The following is a 17,643-nucleotide window of genomic DNA, read 5'->3' as shown; positions in this document are numbered from 1 at the left end:
GGGAAGAACACAAATAATACACATATGTATTTTTAAAAAAACACACAGCAGAGGAAAATAAACACAGACAGTGGGCAAGCGCAGCGCGGCGCGGCGCCCACGTAGCCCAGCGGGGTGCTCCCGCCGCCGCCACCCTCCCAGCTCCGTGCGGCGCGGCGCACGGCGCTGCCCCGCCGGAGAGCGGCGGGGGGCGGGGCCGGCGGGGGGCGGGGCCGGGGCGGAGCATGCGTGGTGCCGCTTGTTTGTGACACGGCTTATAAGGCGGGGCCCGCGGCGGCCCCGGCAGCGCCTTTGTGGGGAGCGCCCAGCCGGCTTCAGCGCCGCCCGGGCCGGGCCGGGGCTCTGCACCGTCCCTATGAGCGGGCAGTAGGGTACGTGCCGCCACGGTCGCCCTTCGCCTGGGGGCCTTCGGGGATATTTTTTGTTTTTTTGTTTTGTTTTCCCTTCCCTTTAGGTTTTTTTTTTTCTTACAGTATATTTTTTTACACTTTGCTATTAACAAAAAAAAAAAAAAATGGTGCTGGGGAAGGTGAAGAGTTTGACAATAAGCTTTGACTGTCTGAATGACAGCAATGTCCCCGTCTACTCTAGCGGGGACACAGTCTCAGGAAGGGTCAGATTAGAAGTAACTGGGGAAATTAGAGTGAAATCTCTTAAAATTCACGCGAGGGGACACGCCAAAGTGCGTTGGACTGAATCGAGGAATGCTGGATCCAACACTGCCTATACCCAGAACTACACGGAAGAAGTGGAGTATTTCAACCACAAGGACATCCTGATCGGCCACGAGAGAGGTGAGGGGTTGCTCCCCACGGGGGGGGGGGGGGGGGGGCGTTCGGCAGCGCCTTGGGTCTATCCTCCCCGTCCCTGCGGCCGCGGTTGGGGGCGGTAGGAGAGCGGCAGGACGCGCCGGGGTGGTGGACCCGGTGCTGGAGCTGGGGGAGATCCATCTGCACAGCGCCTGCAAGCAGGACTTTGTAGAACTACCTGCCCTTCAATACAGCCATTAACACTTTTTTTCCGAAATGCGCTACCGCTTGTGTTTTGGTTGGTTGGGGCTTTTTTAAGCTTAGTGATGGGAGAATGATTTGCCCCTCGGTGGGGAAAATAAGCTGTAAAATCCAAGCCAGATGGGCAGTAAACGACTTCATTCAGCATCCTAAGAAATCCCAAAATACAATGAAAGCGAAACAAGAGTTTTTGGCACATCGGGGTTCTGCTTTACCGGGCCGATAATCCCATGTGTCCCGTTTTTCTGTTTTTAAAGATAGCTTGTTACTGGTAGCGAAAAGATTGGCCGTGCTTTTTGACATACGCTATCACCACCCCACGTGCAATTTGATTTTTTTTCTTTACCCTCTCGCGGTAAATCGTTTTAATTTCCCTCGTCCCACCCCTCGAGGGATGTTGGAGGCGGGGGACAGATGGACACCCCGATGTCAAGATGTGGCCGAAAATTCCTGATGGAGGAACCAAGGGGAGGGGGGGTTGCGTAATGGGAGCATCCCTTCCAAAACTGGGGAGCAGAGGACCTCCCGCTCCCCGGGTCCTGTCAGCGGTGGGGTTTGGGGGGATCCCCACGCCACGGGGTGCCCCCCCCGACCCGGCAGCCCCCCTTGCCGCCCGGCTGAGAGCGCCGAGGCCCGGGGTGTGTTTTTTTCCGAAGTTCGCAGCCTTTGTTCGAAGCGGTTCAATCCTGTTTGGGACCGGGGCGGGGAGGGGGGGGGGGAGGCTGCTCTGCGCAGATTGGCCGCACGCGTCAGGTGGTGGCGATGACTTAATTCCCTAGCACAAGAAAATAATGTTAAAAACCGGTTATGTAATTTCGGTGCTGCTTCCTTGCCCTTTTTTTCCCTCCTCTCTTAAAAAAAAAAACACGTAGCATTTACTGCAGGGATGGGATATTTCCCCTTTCTTTTGAGGAAAAAAATAAATTAATTTTGGAATAACTCCGGCTGCAGGCGCACCGAGCCCCATTACCAAGCGTTTCTGAAGTGAACGCTTTATAGGAGCTGGGGTTTGGGCTTTTTCTTCACCCGCGCCTCACGCACGGCGGGCGCACTAGCGAGGTGGCTCGGGCCCGCCTTACGCCTCGGGAGCCGCTCGCCCACCGAAACTTCACGCACCTCCGGGTCGAGGGTGACAGAAGCGTGCGGGCACGCACGACACGAGCCGGCGGGGGCGGGGCACCCCCCCACGAGTGGGGGTGGTGTGGTGAGGGGGGGGCTCCGCTGCCGGCGCCCGCGGCCGAGTTTCAGTGATTGCCTTGGGCGCCGCTCCCCAGAGCTGGCCGCCCTGGCCGCGCCCCCCGGCCGCCCCCTGATTGGCCGGCCGGCGTTTGTTGGCCTGTTGCTAGGGCGATGCCAGCAGCTGATTGGCGGGGCGCTGGCCGCGGGGGTGAAGGAGCAGGTTCCCCAGCCCTCAGCCGGCGTGCGCCGGCAGCCCCCCGGGGCGGGGAGGGAGCTGGCACCGGCTGGGGGGCTGGGGGCGCCGCGCTCTGAGGGAGGGCGGGCGGGCGGCGGGACGCGCTGCGGCCAGTCACGTCCCCATCGCCCCCTCCCCGGTGCCGGTCCCCTCTCGGGGGGTCTCGGCGGAGAGCGGAAGGCGAGGGGCGGGCGGCGCCCCGCCCTCCCTCCCTCCCTCCCCAAGCCGGCGGGGAGCGGGGCTGGTGAGCGAATGCGGCGGGTGTAACGTATACCGTATGTATATGAGCGGCTGGCTGGGGATCCGCTCACGCCGGTTTAGGCCGGTCGGCTCCTGCTCCAGCCTGGCCCCTGATTGACAGCTCAGCACTTGTTTACCACAGCTCCGCCGCGGCCGGGCTCGGCGGGACTGCTGAGCTGGCAGGAACGGGCGGGGGGCAGGACGGGGGCTCCTGTGGGGGGGAGAGCGCCGTGCTGGGGAGCGGTGGCACAGCCGGCAGCAGCGCTGCCCCCGGCCCCCCACCCCCTAAAAAAAAAATAAAAAATTCAGAACCCCAGCACCCTCACGCTTAGACACACGTTGTCTCAGGGCGCGTTCCCCTGATGTGGTTTCGTGACACTGCGCGCCCAAGGTGCGTCCGTGTCGGCGGCTTTGCTGGGGGGGGGGCTTCTCTTGGGGGTTATTTTTCGGTTTTGATGGTTTTTTTGGTGTTGGCGATGCGCTGTGGGAAGGGAAGGTCGGCGGTTCTGTAGGACAATGGGAACTTAAAACCCTCCTGCGCTGCCTCCATTAACGCTTCAGACCATTAAATATAAGCGGTTGCCTTTCACGTCGCCTGGCTGTATCCCCCTTCTGTTATTCCAGCCCTTTGTGCGAGGTGCTCAGTTATATTTCCTCCCAACTTTGTATTTTGGTGGAGTCAGCGTTTTTCAGGTTATATAGTAATTACCTCAGAATAAACTCCAAATCTGCTGCAGCCTTTAAATGTGTACAAGAAACCATGGCCATAAATGAAGGTCTGCTTTCTCGGTGGAACCAGCAAATACCTGGGTCTCGCTGCCCATGCCAAGACCAAGTTAACCTATCACAAACTAAAAAGTTCAGCTCTAGACAGTGTTAAAATCGGGCATCTTGCCATTTTCTGTGCCCTGAATTTGTCTGGTACTTTCCAGGTGGTGCTTGTACACTTTTTTTTGACTTTTTTTTTTCCTCCCACTTCTGTTTTTGGTGATTAATTTCTGGACACTGTTGCCAGGCAGGAGATAAAAGGAAGCTGAATTACTAAATTTAATCTTACACAGCAGACTTGATGCAGATCATTTAATGCTGTTAACAGAGCCACCTCTGTTTCATTTTAACTAAGAATTGCAGTGGAAAGCATGATTTCCATTACAGATTTTGCAGGCAGGCCTTGAAATGGCAGCAGTTGCAAAACTGTGTCAGTGTTCAGAAGCGGGGTTATAAATTAAAGCAAATTAACCTCTGCTTCTCTGTAAGGTGAACCTGGCAATCTTGCCTAACCTGCTATAGGTAAGATTGTCCCTGCACTGGGCAGTTAATGTGAATGGATTGGGGACCCTTGTTTCTTGGACACTACCTTCTCATGTGCTGCAATGAGTGTGTAAATGCAATTTATTCTAGAAGAGAAGCTCAGGTAATGTATAAAACATGTGCAGGTAGAATAACTTAACTTTGTGGTTCATTTTTCCCCTCTTAGATGATGACAATTCAGAAGAAGGCCTTCACACCATCCATTCGGGAAGGCATGAATATGCATTCAGCTTTGAGCTTCCACAGACGTAAGTGTCCACACACAGTCCTCAGGCCCTGCTGGCCACCTGCCTGAACAAAACTCCTGGTGTGGGTGGAGGGGAAACCTTTTCAATGGTAGTAGGAATTGTGCTCTGACATGCAACGGAGGGCATAATCTCATTAAACTAAAGAGGTTGCTTTTAACCTGATAACACACTTGCTTATTTTTTTAAAAAATTTCCACAGAATGGGAGCTCATTGCTACCCAGTTGCTCACTGTCTTTTGACCAAGTCCTACAGACTTACCAGGTCTTCCAATAATATTACCCCTTCCCAAGAGGAGGGAGATGAATTCAAACAGTCACTGGAGTACTGCAGAGTGGCTGGGGTACCTTCTAACCCAACTAAACAGTTTACTGGAGCCATGCAGACCAGCAGAACTAGAGATGACATGACAGCTGAATTGTTTGGGCTCAGTCTGGAGCTGATGTGGCAAGCTTAACTACGTTTGAACAGAAGAGGAAGTTGTTCTCATTTAAATAGGATGTATGTACCCAGGCTGGTCTTTATGCAGAAAGGGTGGGTGGATGAAGCAAGAAAAATTCCCATGCTTAATCCCACTTGTCTCAAAAAGCAAAGGTGAAGCATGAGTGAGAGCAGAAGTTAAAGAGTGTTCCCACATACACCCTTTCAAGTCTGAAATGTGTAATCTAGACATTGTGAATGGAAGATGTACTGTAACTTGTATTTTTAGGCAACTTCAGTACTGGGAACTCCATGTGTAAAACTAAATACATGGGAACAGAGAGAGTCTCAACATGGTTGGAAGGAGCCTTTTGCTGTAAAAAAAGGCAGTGAAGTCATTATGGTTGAACAAATTAGCAGTCAGTTATGTGAAATAGCTCAAAACCTAGCAATAAAAGCTAATAAACAATCTGTTTATTAGAGGTGCTGGTTTTAGCAGAACCTGCAAATGATAAATGCTTTAACAGGTCAGTTTCAAAGTGAACAGCACAGGACTTTGAACAATAAATCTTACTGGAATAATGGAGAAGACCTGTGTATGTGGAGACTTCCAAAGTTGATTTAGCATTCTGAACATCTCAACTACAAAAAGAGAAAAAGGTCATGCTGATCTTCCCTTGAGTGGGAAGGAGCACCTAAATACAAAAAACAAAAAACATTTCTATACATGAAGATGGAAAGCTTAGTTTGAAGTGAAACATAGCCAGCAAAGTATCTCAAGCATTGGTCAAAGCACAGGTTCTTTGTAACCTGAAGGGATAACTGTGAAACCAGCTGTTGGTAACACTGGAGTTAAAAAAAAACGGGGCTGGTTTTGGTTTTGAAAACCTGAAGTTTGATGCTGTGTACTTACTTGTTACTTTGTGTCCATAGAATACTTCCAAAATTTACCTAAGCTACAGAGCAGCAGTGAAAAGAAAGAAGATACACACTGGCCTTGACTGATTTTTGCCCTTCAAGAAATATGGGGCTGGATGAAACATTGAAGATGGATTAGAAAATCCTTTCAAACCTATAACTTGAAAGAATGAGTCTAGTAACTGGCATGGCTAGTATTCCCTATGGAAGATACGGAAGCTTTGCAAATGATTTGTTTTTAATTTATTTATTAACAGTGTATTCAGAACATAGTAAAATAAGAAAAAAAACTTGCCTAAAAATACAAACAAGCTTATGGGAAACTACTGATAATTGGAATTAACTGGAATATAAAGATCTCAGTATTAGATTTTATGATGTTACAGGGGAAAACAGGTGATGCTGAAAGGTCTGGAGATCTTTTCCACACCATTTTTCTTCCACTTCCCAAAAAGAACTTAAACTTACTTCATCTGTCAAATTTTAGAGCAGAATAGTCATAGTAACTGCATGTATATATACATGTTTATGTACATCCATGTATGTACATCTGTATGTAAATATTTTAAGCTGGTCTCATTAGGGTAGAGGAAATTCAGAAGGTACTCAGAATAGCCTCTCTCCAGAATCTGAAATACTTACCCTGCATAACATGAAAGAAACTACAAAAGTGCTGAATTGCAGCTAAAATTAAATGACACTGAGATACCAGCCAAGTAAACAATAGACAATCATCTACAAAATACAATATTCAAAGCAGTAGTTGTTCAGCACTAATGCTAATTTTAGGCTGGTAGTCATAATGTGGCCTTAAAAGGGCATGCTTTACTATAGATACGAAAGTGGCCTCTTAAGTTTAAAGGAAATGTGTACTCCTGGCATTTTCTAGTACAATTCTTTAATGGATTCTTAAAATCTATGCAAAACCACAGCAGGATAATTGGAGATGATTTTTTCTCCCATCTTTAATCTTGGATTTTTCTGAGATACCAGAACTTTGCAAATATAAGTTACACTGCATTAAGTACTACATTGCATTAAAACGCAATTCTACATACTAATCCCTGATCTGATCAATTGTATCATTATTAGACAAAGACTTTACTCAATTTTGACCTTTGTGTCCTGCACAGACCACTTGCTACCTCATTCGAAGGCAGACATGGCAGTGTGCGCTATTGGGTGAAAGCCGAATTGCATAGGCCTTGGTTTCTACCAGTAAAATTAAAGAAGGAATTTACAGTCTTTGAACATATAGATATCAACACTCCTTCATTACTGGTAAGAATTGACAGAATTACTCATTCTTTGTTTCTGGCATAAAAATAACAAGAGTATAATAACTGAAACAATATTCACATCTAATTTTACCTAATCTTTATTCACTGGTTTAGTTACAGCTGATCTAAGCATTACATCAGTTCAGCAGCTCTGTAACTACTGGTATTTTGAAAGTTAACATTTCTGTGTACTCAGAGTTGCTTCACCTTTTTAAGATTCGTAAAATGGCTTTGTCAAATATTGGTAATACTAAATTGTAAAATGTCACTAAGAAGGAAAATTTGGATAACTGTTCCTCTTTGATTTTAAATAATCTGTGGAAGGAATGGTGAAACTTGAAAGAATATTCTAGTTTGAGCCTGCTAACTTAGAAATGCAAAGTAAAAAACTTACTGGCGTGCATAGTTGATAATTTCCATATGGATAGTTTTCTGCCAATGGGGAGAAATTATCACAATTCTGTATAATCTTTTTATGAAATGTCATTTCATTAAAATAGTTTCAGTATCACAACTGCTTTCAATGATGATTTTATTTCAATCTGGCCTAAAATTCCTTTTCTATTTTTTTCTCTTCTTCCTCAAATTCTGAACTACGGAGGGGGAGAAAAACGAAACTCTAAAGTCCATTGAAATAGGTTTCGTGTTGTGTATGGGTGAAAAATCAGACTTGCAAAGGGATGTTGGCCTTGTGCAAACCCATTAAAATCAAAGGACTCCCATTTGAGTTTAATGGGCTTTGGATCATGTCCTAAATCCCAATGCCATGTAAAATAACAAAATCTGTTTAATGTAGATGAAACGGGATCATTCTGAAACAGAGGAAATGGCAGGAGTCAAGGTTACAGTTCATTGGCTTAGTTATTGTTTCTGAAATAGTGTACTGCAAAGATGTTCTAGTTTACTGATACAGGAAGAGCTTTACCAGCAGTGTGCTGACATGTAGGCTATAAAGCCTTCTTTTTAAGTTATACAGTATTCATGTCTAAAAACTGTTTTAAAGTGGGACTGTAGTATGAACTGTAGCAGAAAAAGCAGTGTTAATGAGTAATGGAATTAAAATAAACCTTCTGTCTGCATAGTGCAATTTAAGTTGCTTCAAGTTTTTTCCTCTAAATAGAACTAGCTATGTTTGTCAAAATATGTAATCTGAAAATATTTTTGTGTTGATGGAATAGATGAAGAAATTCATGGAACTCTTAATTAAACAACATTGTTGTTCTTTTTTGCAGTCACCCCAAGCAGGCACAAAAGAAAAGACTCTCTGTTGTTGGTTTTGTACCTCAGGCCCAATATCCTTAAGTGCCAAAATTGCAAGGAAGGGCTACACCCCAGGTACGTAACAGAAGTAATTATAGGAAATGTTTTTCCTTCCCTTCTAAAATGACAGTTTGTACTTGACTGCTTTTGTATAAATGAAATGTTCAAACTATTCTTGCCACCTCAGTTTGCATTCAGCAGTCTTCCCGATACTTTCTTAGCCTTGACTAGCTAGCTGTGTCGTCAGACTGTTGAAGGACATCTTCTACTAGACCTGTGACTTTTTCTTTTAGATTAGCTTGTGGTGATCCTATTCCTATTAGCATCAGTGGATGTTTTTCAAGGTAGAGCACTGCCAGTGCATTATAGCAATACACGGAATGTCAGGATTTGTTTAAGCTGCCTTGTAGATACAGAGAGAACATGAAATTCTGCTGTTTCAGGTGAATCAATTCAGATCTTCGCTGAGATTGAGAACTGCTCTTCCCGTGTGGTGGTGCCAAAGGCAGCCATTTACCAAACACAGGCATTTTACGCCAAAGGGAAAATGAAGGAAGTCAAACAGCTTGTGGCCAACCTGCGTGGGGAATCAGTGTCATCTGGCAAAACAGAAACTTGGAATGGCAAACAGCTGAAAATCCCACCTGTTTCCCCTTCAATCCTCGACTGTAGTATAATCCGTGTGGAGTATTCGTTGATGGTGTGTTGGGTGGTCTGTTTCACTAGAGCATGAATTTCCATCATTGCTTGCAAATTTCTAACAAAGCATTCTGTGATTGCTCGTTAAAAAATAGGTATCCTAGTATTGGTGTCCTGACAGGAATTCAGTAAATAAATTCAGTTTAAATTATGCATGTTAAAAAAAACACTTGCGGTGTGCCAGCAAAGCAAATGTGTCATGAGTAGGGTGACTTTTCTGTGCAAGGGCTTGTATTAAGAATCCCAAGCTGCTTTTGGCTCAGGGAGCCCTTTTTCTCTCTGGGGGCACTGGACCCAAAACAGACAATAAGAAATTGTAGAAAATTCCATGGACAGAGAAGTTAACTGTTGTGGTTTAATCCCAGCTGGGAGCTAAGTACCTACCATGTAGCCACTCCTTCAGTCCTTGCACCCCCTGCCAACAGGATGGGGAGGAGAACCAGGAAAAAGGTAGAAGTAATGGGTTGAGATAGGAACAATTTCATAATTGAAAAAATAAAATACAGTAAGAATAGCAATTGTAACGGAAAGGAGAGAGAAAGAGGGAGGAATAAAACCCAAAGGGGAAAAAAAACCAAGTAATGCACGGTTGCTTGCCACCCACTTGACTGATGCCCAGCCCAGCCAGCTATTGGTTGGCCCCAGCCAACCCCACAGTTTTGTGTACTGAGCAAGGACGTTCTAGGGTATGCAATACCCTTTGGCTAGTTCAGGCCAGCTGTCCTGGCTCTGTTCCCCCTGCAGCCCTGAGTCCTTGTGCCACCTGCTCCCTGGTACAGCATGGGAAACTTGGAAAGTCCTTGATTTTGAGTAAGCACTACCGAGCAAGAGGTAAAACATCAGTGTTGCCAACACTACTCTTGCACTGAATCCAGAACATAGCACTGTATCTGCTACTAAGAAGGAAATTAACTATCCCAGCTGAAACCAGGACACTTAGTGCAATAATGATGAAGTGGTTGTACAAATGTACATTTTAATCATACACCTCTTCTGTTGTTCATGTTCTTCAGGTATATGTTGATATTCCAGGCGCCATGGATTTATTCCTTAACTTGCCCCTGGTCATTGGTACCATTCCTCTTCACCCATTTGGTAGCAGAACATCAAGTGTGAGCAGCCAGTGTAGCATGAACATGAATTGGCTTGGTCTGACACTGCCTGAAAGACCAGAAGGTAACTTGACATATAAATCCCAATCAACTGGTGAGCCTGTCCTGATTTTTGTCTGCATTATCTGTTGCTGTCATGCAGATAGAGCGAAATTGCATCCTTTGTCATAAAGCCCACAGGAAATCCCTTGTGGATGTTTCCTTGCCACCTGCTTGTCCTCTAGAAGAGCAAGAGTTGCCTCTGCCACCATCTGTCAAGGATAAGCAACGAAATCCAGCTGCTGGGAAGCTGGCACAAGTGAAAGTGTAGGATGCCATTATGCAGAATTACTTGTACCTCTAGTACCCCAGTTGCATCCTTGGTTATAAGGCATTGTAACCTGTCAAAATAGCAGTTCATGGTGTCCTTTACCAGCCTTGGTAGCCAAGGCTTTGTGGAAAAGGTAATGTAATTCATTACAATGGGAAGTCTCCCTTAACAAAGGAGAAATTATCTCCTCTCCTCTGCTTTCACGTACTGAATAAATGTCCATTTTTATGTGTAAATCCCAGACAAATTCGTGGAGTCCAGATGAGTGCAAAGTCCTGTCATTCAGACTTGTACGGAAGTTCAGTATTCTTGAGTATGCCTTACATTTTAAGGGGGTGATTAAACCACCATAAGCAGCGGTCAGTCCGCTCTTTGTTGTGAGCATAATCTTAAAACTGACCAGCCTAACCCTCTCTTTTATGTTCAGCATCTGTTAGGTAAATGACTAGTCACCTTCTACCTGCTCTGGTGCATTTTACAATTGTGAAAGTTTGATATTTATCATGTTACGTATTTTGACATGCATAAGAACTTGTTCGACCTGCGTGTGCCTTTTCCCTGCAGCACCTCCTAGCTATGCAGAAGTGGTCACAGAGGAGCAAAGACAGTCCAGCCTTGCACCCGTAGGTGCTTGTGATGATTTTGAGAGAGCACTTCCGGGACCATTGTTTGCATACATCCAGGAGTTCCGTTATCTGCCTCCACCCCTCTATTCAGAAGTAGGTACCTCAGACAGAATATGATGATTAATTCACTGTTCTTCTGAATTCTGTCTGTGGAATAAATGTAGGAAGCTGTTTCTCCTTCCTAAAATCAGGAGAAACTGTTGAAATGGTGAATGGGATAACACGTCTTGGTTTTGGCAAAGTGCAGGTGAATTGCATCCAGACTTGCCAGGATTCCTCACAGTTCTAATGCTTTATAACATTTCCAGACGGTTGTGTACATTCTTAGCACCTTCATTAAAACCTTGCATGTTGTTGGTTAATGCCAATATTTTGGGTCTATAAATGCACAACATGCTCATGTTTTTCAGCTCTACTTTTTTCTAAAACTGCACATTTTTGTTTCTCTGTACGTAGTGCTTTCAGAAGTTTTATGTAGAGAAGTTACGAAGGTATTCTTTCTGACATAGTTTTCTGTAAATACATAGCTCTCCGTCTCTGGCGGCATTTTTAGTCCTGTGAAAGCCGCTCAGTAACAGTACCCTACCTTCAAAAGCTTTCCATGTTGATATTTTTCAGGGAAAAGTGTGGTATAGAACAAAAGTAGCTTTTGGCTAAATCTTACCTGAATTTACCCACTGTTGATTTCTTTCTTTTTTTTTTTTTTTAATTTTCTTCTCTTGAAACATTTAATATGCTGGGGCAGGGGTTTTGTGTCCTGGAGACTTATGTGAGGACTGTTTTGTAGCTTAACCCTAGAATACAACTCAAGTCCTTTTTGGTTTAGGTTTTTAAAGATTTAGAAAGAAGCCGTTTTGTCCTCAGAAATGGTTGTATAAGACTGGTAAGAATGTTGATGAAAACACATACTTAAACTATTTTTACTGTCCAGTTTTGGAGACCTACATTAGCAGGTTGCTTCCCCCTTCTTCTTTTTGTAGAAAGGAAGTAAAATAAAAAGTGTGTTCCGCACCTTACCTCTTCTTTGCAGAAAGAAGGAAGAGGTAAGTGTGGAACACACTTTGAAGACATGTTATAGGGTGCTTGAGGATTAATAACTTGTGAATTATCCATGAAAAATCATTCTACTTTTAACTTTTTTCCTGAAGCAAAGTTACGTTTTTAGTGATGAGTTGTCTTTTTAGCATACAGTAAAAAATTTGACAGATTTCTGTGCTACTAAAGCAGATGTTTTAAAAGTTTTTTTTTTAATTAGTTCTTTGTGCTTACTCTTAAATTGCCACCAACCTGTAGTTCAAAATTTTCCACTGTACTTCATTGCTAGTTTTCCTTCAAGTTTTGTCTAATAAATTAGAGATTTTTTGGTTACTGGATTGGGAATGCAGTTTGTTATGATGACTGTCATAAACTGGTCAGTTTTGGTGGGGTTCTGTTTGGATTGGTTTGTTTATAACAGTTGACTAAAAATGTCTTGTGTGGTTGGTTTTTTTTGTTTATTTTCTCTTTTGGTTAGATTGATCCAAACCCGGAGCAGCCCACAGATGACAGACCGTCTTGCCCCTCTCGTTGAAGGAATTCATAAAAAGCTGACTCGACTTGGGTTTTGAATCATACCTGCTGTGTTGAAGGTCAAGGCGTCATAGCGGAGACACTTTCAGAGGAAGGTTTGCTCTTGTGTATGGTGAATAAATGAAAACAACCTGTGATCATGCTTTGAAGCCTACAGTAACATTGTAGGACTGCTCCACATGCTTGGAAGACCTGAGCTTTTCTTTTTTTTTAATCCTGCCCCCCCCTCCCCCCCTAAATACTGGCACATACTAGGAGCAGCCTTACTAACCTACAGTCATGTGTGTCAAAACACTTAAACCACATTGTAAGAGAGGAGGGGTGTTTTCCTCTTACGATTTGGAAATTTGCACATGCTCGTTGCTTAAGTTGTGCGGTTCAGTGTCACTACAGCTTTTTCTCATTTATGCTGGACTGTTGTTACCCCCTATTTGTTCTTAGTCCGCACAATAAAAAGCAAAATAAAGCTTTGATTAAAAAAAAAAAAAAAGCAACAGACTTTGACAAATGCACTGACTTTTCTTTTTTTTTTTTAATTTAACGTAGCCTGGACTTTACATGCATTATGCACATGCTCAGAATTGTCCTCGTAGGCTGATCATGTATCACCTCTTCAGCTTGGATCCTGTTGTGGATTTATTTACAAACATCAAATGCCTTCAAGCCAATCCTTCTTGCTGTACGTTTTGCAGCCTACTGTAGTAGATAAGCAACAGATGCGGGGCTGGGGTGGGGGGTGGAGAGTTAGTAGAAAGAAACTAATAGACTTCATCAAGATTGTATAACTTCTTGATTTCTTTTAAGAATTTGTTGCCTTTCTACTATTATCGCAAAGCAGCATTTTGTTACAGACTGCCTAAAAATCACTTAATCTCAGGTGAACTCATCACTTGCCAAACTGTTGGAATGCTATTTGTTTTGTTACATTGCACTGTTTAGTTACTTCTTTTTTGTTTTGTGTTTGTGTTCTTGTTTTTGTTCTTTATTCAAGAGGGGGATCTGGAATAGGGACATACACAAAAGTTTCAAAACCCACCCTCATTCCCATTTCTCTTTCTACATTACAAAAGAAGATACTAAACTAAAGTTGTGAAGCTTTAAAAAAAAAAAAGGAAAAAAAAAAAAAGGCACAAATGAAAGCACCAGCAGACACCAGCTCAGCCTCAAAAAGAATTTTAAAAGTAAATAGTCATATACTGTCTAGGATTCACAGGCAGATCGATATCTCAAGTAGTAGGGATGGGAAGGGAAAATAAATATATTTTTATATATAGTTATCACCAAAAACTCTATATGTAATGAGTCTCTAGTAGAAAGTATATTTCAAACTGCAGGAAAAGCGTGGACTATGCTAAGAGCTCAGTTTGTGCACTTTGTATTATCTTCAGGGTTTATGATACTGTAAAAATAGTAAGACTAGAAGTATAATTAAGACTGGGCAAGATCAATGTTTACCAGCTGTACTTAAGATGTGAGTTAGTTACAGTTGCTTTGATGATTGCATCTTCTGTGATACTAGAGAGCTTTAAAACAGAACAGCCCATTTTACAACATACTCGCTCAGAACACAAGAAATTACATGGAAAGAGCACTTGCCCTTGAGTGTGCCCCAAGGAAGAAAAAGAGTGCAATGGAGCCATTGGATGTACTAACACAAATACCAGCACTTAACATGCTAGAGATTTACAACAAAAGTCAACTTCCCTTTCCAAAATCATGTAACACAGAGCATTGACAAAGGGACACGCTTCTGGTGTTGACTTCTTAAACAAACCAAGATGTAATCCATCAAGTATCTATCTCCTTGTGCAATAAAACAGCTCAGAAGGGAGCGGGAGAGAGGGCAGGCTGGTGTTTCTGGGTGGTGCTCATTCTTAAAAAACCTCTGCCTTGGTTTTAAGGCTTCATAAATGCGACAAAATAGGCTTTTCCATAAGTGGCCTTCATGAGAACATGAACGATAATTTCATGTTTCAAAAATGACAACAGGGTGATCCAAATGAGTCGCGTTTTAAGTGATTCAGTTAAAGGCTTGGGCTTCAAGCAAGGGTCTCGGAGGAGAAGGAAATTGGGTGATGTCTTGCATTATTTGGCCAATTTTGTGAATGTCCCTTCCCTCTACCCTCTCCAACCAGACAATTCTAAAAGCTGATGGGATCGTTGGCATAAAAGGGCATTTGGTGGTTTTACTTTTTTTTTCCTTTTTTTGTTACTTTTAACAGACTAGGGAACAATTGCTGATACACGTAGCATTAAAAGTACTTACCACAATACGTAGAAAAATTGCCTATGAGCAGGATTGACCAATATCGTAGTAATTGAGATGGCATCACAGCCTTTGTGATCAGTGAAAAATTCTATAACGTTATCAAATAAAGACACTCTGTTTAAATTATGTCGTTACTTGTTCAGAGTCATTACTCTTCCACAATTATTGGTCAATTCTCAGCGTTATAAAACATGAGGTTCACAGTTGTAGCCCAGTATTTGATAGAAAATTCTGATCTGAATTAGGAAAAAGTAAGTAAAATCCAAACATTAGAGAAACAAAGTGCAATATTAAATGTTTGCTTTATAGATTATATTCTATGGCTGTTTGTACTTTTTTTGTTTTTAGTTTTGGTGCTGAATATGTCCTTGTAGACTCTGTTTCAAGAAAACAATATGTGGAAAACTGTTTAATTTTTCCTATTGCTCTTCCTTGTGGAAAATAAACTTTTGTAAAAAAAAATATAAATCTTTAAGTGTTATAACTATAAGGTAATAACCACAAGGATCGTATAATCAGGTATTTTACTACAGGAGCACACAGACTGCTTGTGTCAAACTGCATAGGGAAAAACTCTCTAGGAGTGTTGCCACTGAGCACCACGGAAGTCCAGGGTCAGCCCCCTCAGCCCCTTCTATTTACATCGGTGACCTCTTGGGCCAGGTCCCAGATGGGAAATGATATTTTCCTACATGCGACTTGCGAAGTGGGCAGGCTGCGCATGCCTTTCCAGGACTCTGTGTTTGTATCTCGTGGTGAATGTGCTGACCCTAGTTGCAGGCTCCTGGTCCTTCCCAGGACATAGGGCTGGAGGGCAGGGAGGGGCATTTTGGTGGGGGTGAGAGGGAGTCACCCACTGGTTTGCAGCTGGGGTTTTTGACATGGGGTGGAGAAGGTGCCCTTCAGAACCGTTTCCTCAGGTGTGGTGTGACAACCAGATGTTGAAAACGTCCTCCTGCAACGTGCACCCTGCTTGATGGATCCCTGCGCGGGATTCCTACAGCTCCCCAGCGTGCCAGCAGTGAGGCACTGCCGTGGTGCCTGGCTTCCGCATGCCACGCACAGCTGAGCCTCGGACAAAACGGACTGTTGTCATCCTTCAGTATCAACATGTCGTTTGACCTAAGAGAAGGTTCAGCAGGCGAGCTGCCAGGGGCTTGAGCGGCCAGCGTGACCTGTTCCTCCCCGCTGGTGTTTGGTGTGCTGGGGACCACTGCATCCCCACAGCACTCTACCCTCAGTTTAATGGTGCTGCTGCTGATGTGGACATCCAAACGTCTGATGGAACATGGTGCGTAAAGCAAACAGTAGGACCTCCTCCTGTGAAAGTGTTCAGCTTAATTTTGAGTTTGGAGAATTCAAGCAGACTTCAGGGATTTTTTTCCCTATTAATAACAGTCGGGTTTGCCCCAGTTCCAGTTCAATAAGAAGCATAAAAAAGGTAGTTTCGCGTTTTGCACATCTGCTTGGAGCTTCTTCATAGCAGAGCAACAGCAAGATACATTTTTTTTTCCCTAATACCAGCAGAAAATTTCTTACTAACCAAGTTTCTAATGCCGTGTGGCAGTGTTGGAATTTAAATTGACATTAACATCATTTAAGGGATACATACTTCTCGCAGTTCTGTGCAACATTTTCTTGAAATCTCACATTTTAGACCAGCACGTCTCCTTTAACAATTTAAGTTTAGTTTTATTGTCAGCGCTCTTAGAAGCTTGGAGTTACTTGTATTATTTGAGATCTGACTTTCTTACTGCAAATTTTTCTTGCTTCTGAATATTACAATACCTGTGTGCGCACGAATCTGTGCTACTCCAGGATGTAGAAACCAAAGGCTCTTCCACATCAGCTGTCTGTGACAACACACAGAAGGGCAGCAAGTTACAGCACTTGAGCACTTGAGCTTCTGAGGGACACAGGGCAATGTTGCAAAATTGATTGACACATTTCCTGGCAATTATCTAGTTAAAACACGTATCTATCACTTTTTAACCCCTTTCTAAATTTAAGCTTTTTTTTGTGTTTTACAGAAACAAACCACTGACTCGCCATGAACTCCGGCCCCCTTAGCTTTTCACAGCACGGCCACAAGCACAAAGTTCAGCTGCAGAACTGAAGAAGGGTCTCCAGAAGCAGCACATTAAGCTGGGCGCCCACCCAGCAATGATTTTCCGCTGGGAAATATCTTTGCCCAGGTGAATTCTGCCAATTTAAGCCAACTTCTGTGGCTCCAGGTACACAGTCAAATGCCCAGCATAGCAGGCTGGTACTGCAGAACAACTAGCTCATGGGGACGTAGAGTCCAGACTTCCCACGTGTCCTTGATTTTGAGCAGAACTCCCCTTCAGAGGTCTGGGGAGAGTTGAGGTACCACCAGTTGCACTGCGTGACCTTTACTGGGGATTTCAGCTCCTAGATTTTGGAGGTTTTAGTGAAAACCACTTGCAAAGACACATTGTCAGGCATGTTCCACCTGCCTCCCAGACCGTATCCTGGGAATAGGAGAAAGCTAACCTATTTATTCTCCCAGCAATCGCTCACTCCTGGAACTGCCCCACCTAGCTACAGCATGCTATTTTAAGAGCTGGATCCTCCTTATCTCCTGACCTAGTGGACATTAGGACAGAGCAGTAGCTTCTGAGGAGCAGCTGGGTACTGCTATGAAATCTGAGTGGAACAGTGTACCTGCCATCTAACCCAGCTTGTAACAGAGAAGACTCGGAGTTCAGAAGGACACTGCATTTTGCGTTTGCTTCAGGCACCTTGCTGTAATAAATGTTTGTCATATTTGGATGAAAGACAATGACCTAGAACAGAGAAGGTGAAAGCTTTAAATATAACATCAAAATTGAGTCACTTAGGAGATGTATTTTTAAGGGGGCAAAAAAATACTATTAAAAAAAAAAAAAAAAAAAGACATCCAGAAACTAGTATCAAAGTGCAAAGCCCAGGACTATAC

At 43.8% G+C, this 17,643-nt stretch overlaps 1 protein-coding gene across 2 annotated transcripts; it reads left to right on the top strand.

The window, feature by feature from the left end:
• The first annotated feature begins 284 nt into the window (after window positions 1-284).
• Window positions 285-14,810, top strand: ARRDC3 (arrestin domain containing 3). 2 transcript variants are annotated; one of them, XM_005236953.4, is made up of 8 exons: window positions 286-794; window positions 4,142-4,223; window positions 6,693-6,840; window positions 8,072-8,174; window positions 8,543-8,799; window positions 9,812-9,974; window positions 10,785-10,939; window positions 12,360-14,810. In XM_005236953.4, exons 1-8 carry the CDS (start codon window positions 515-517, stop codon window positions 12,414-12,416), a joined length of 1,245 nt encoding a protein of 414 aa, XP_005237010.1. In that variant the 5' UTR covers window positions 286-514; the 3' UTR covers window positions 12,417-14,810. The 2 variants fall into 2 exon arrangements, with proteins under 2 accessions (XP_013154215.1, XP_005237010.1); XM_013298761.3 differs by lacking the exon at window positions 10,785-10,939 and having other exon boundaries at window positions 285-794.
• The last annotated feature ends 2,833 nt before the right edge of the window (window positions 14,811-17,643 follow it).

This window comes from Falco peregrinus, chromosome Z (genome assembly GCF_023634155.1).
Source record: "Falco peregrinus isolate bFalPer1 chromosome Z, bFalPer1.pri, whole genome shotgun sequence".
NCBI classification, from domain to species: Eukaryota; Metazoa; Chordata; class Aves; order Falconiformes; family Falconidae; genus Falco; species Falco peregrinus.
Note: the sequence above shows the minus strand (reverse complement) of the source record. Positions and strands in the feature narration are given on the sequence as shown.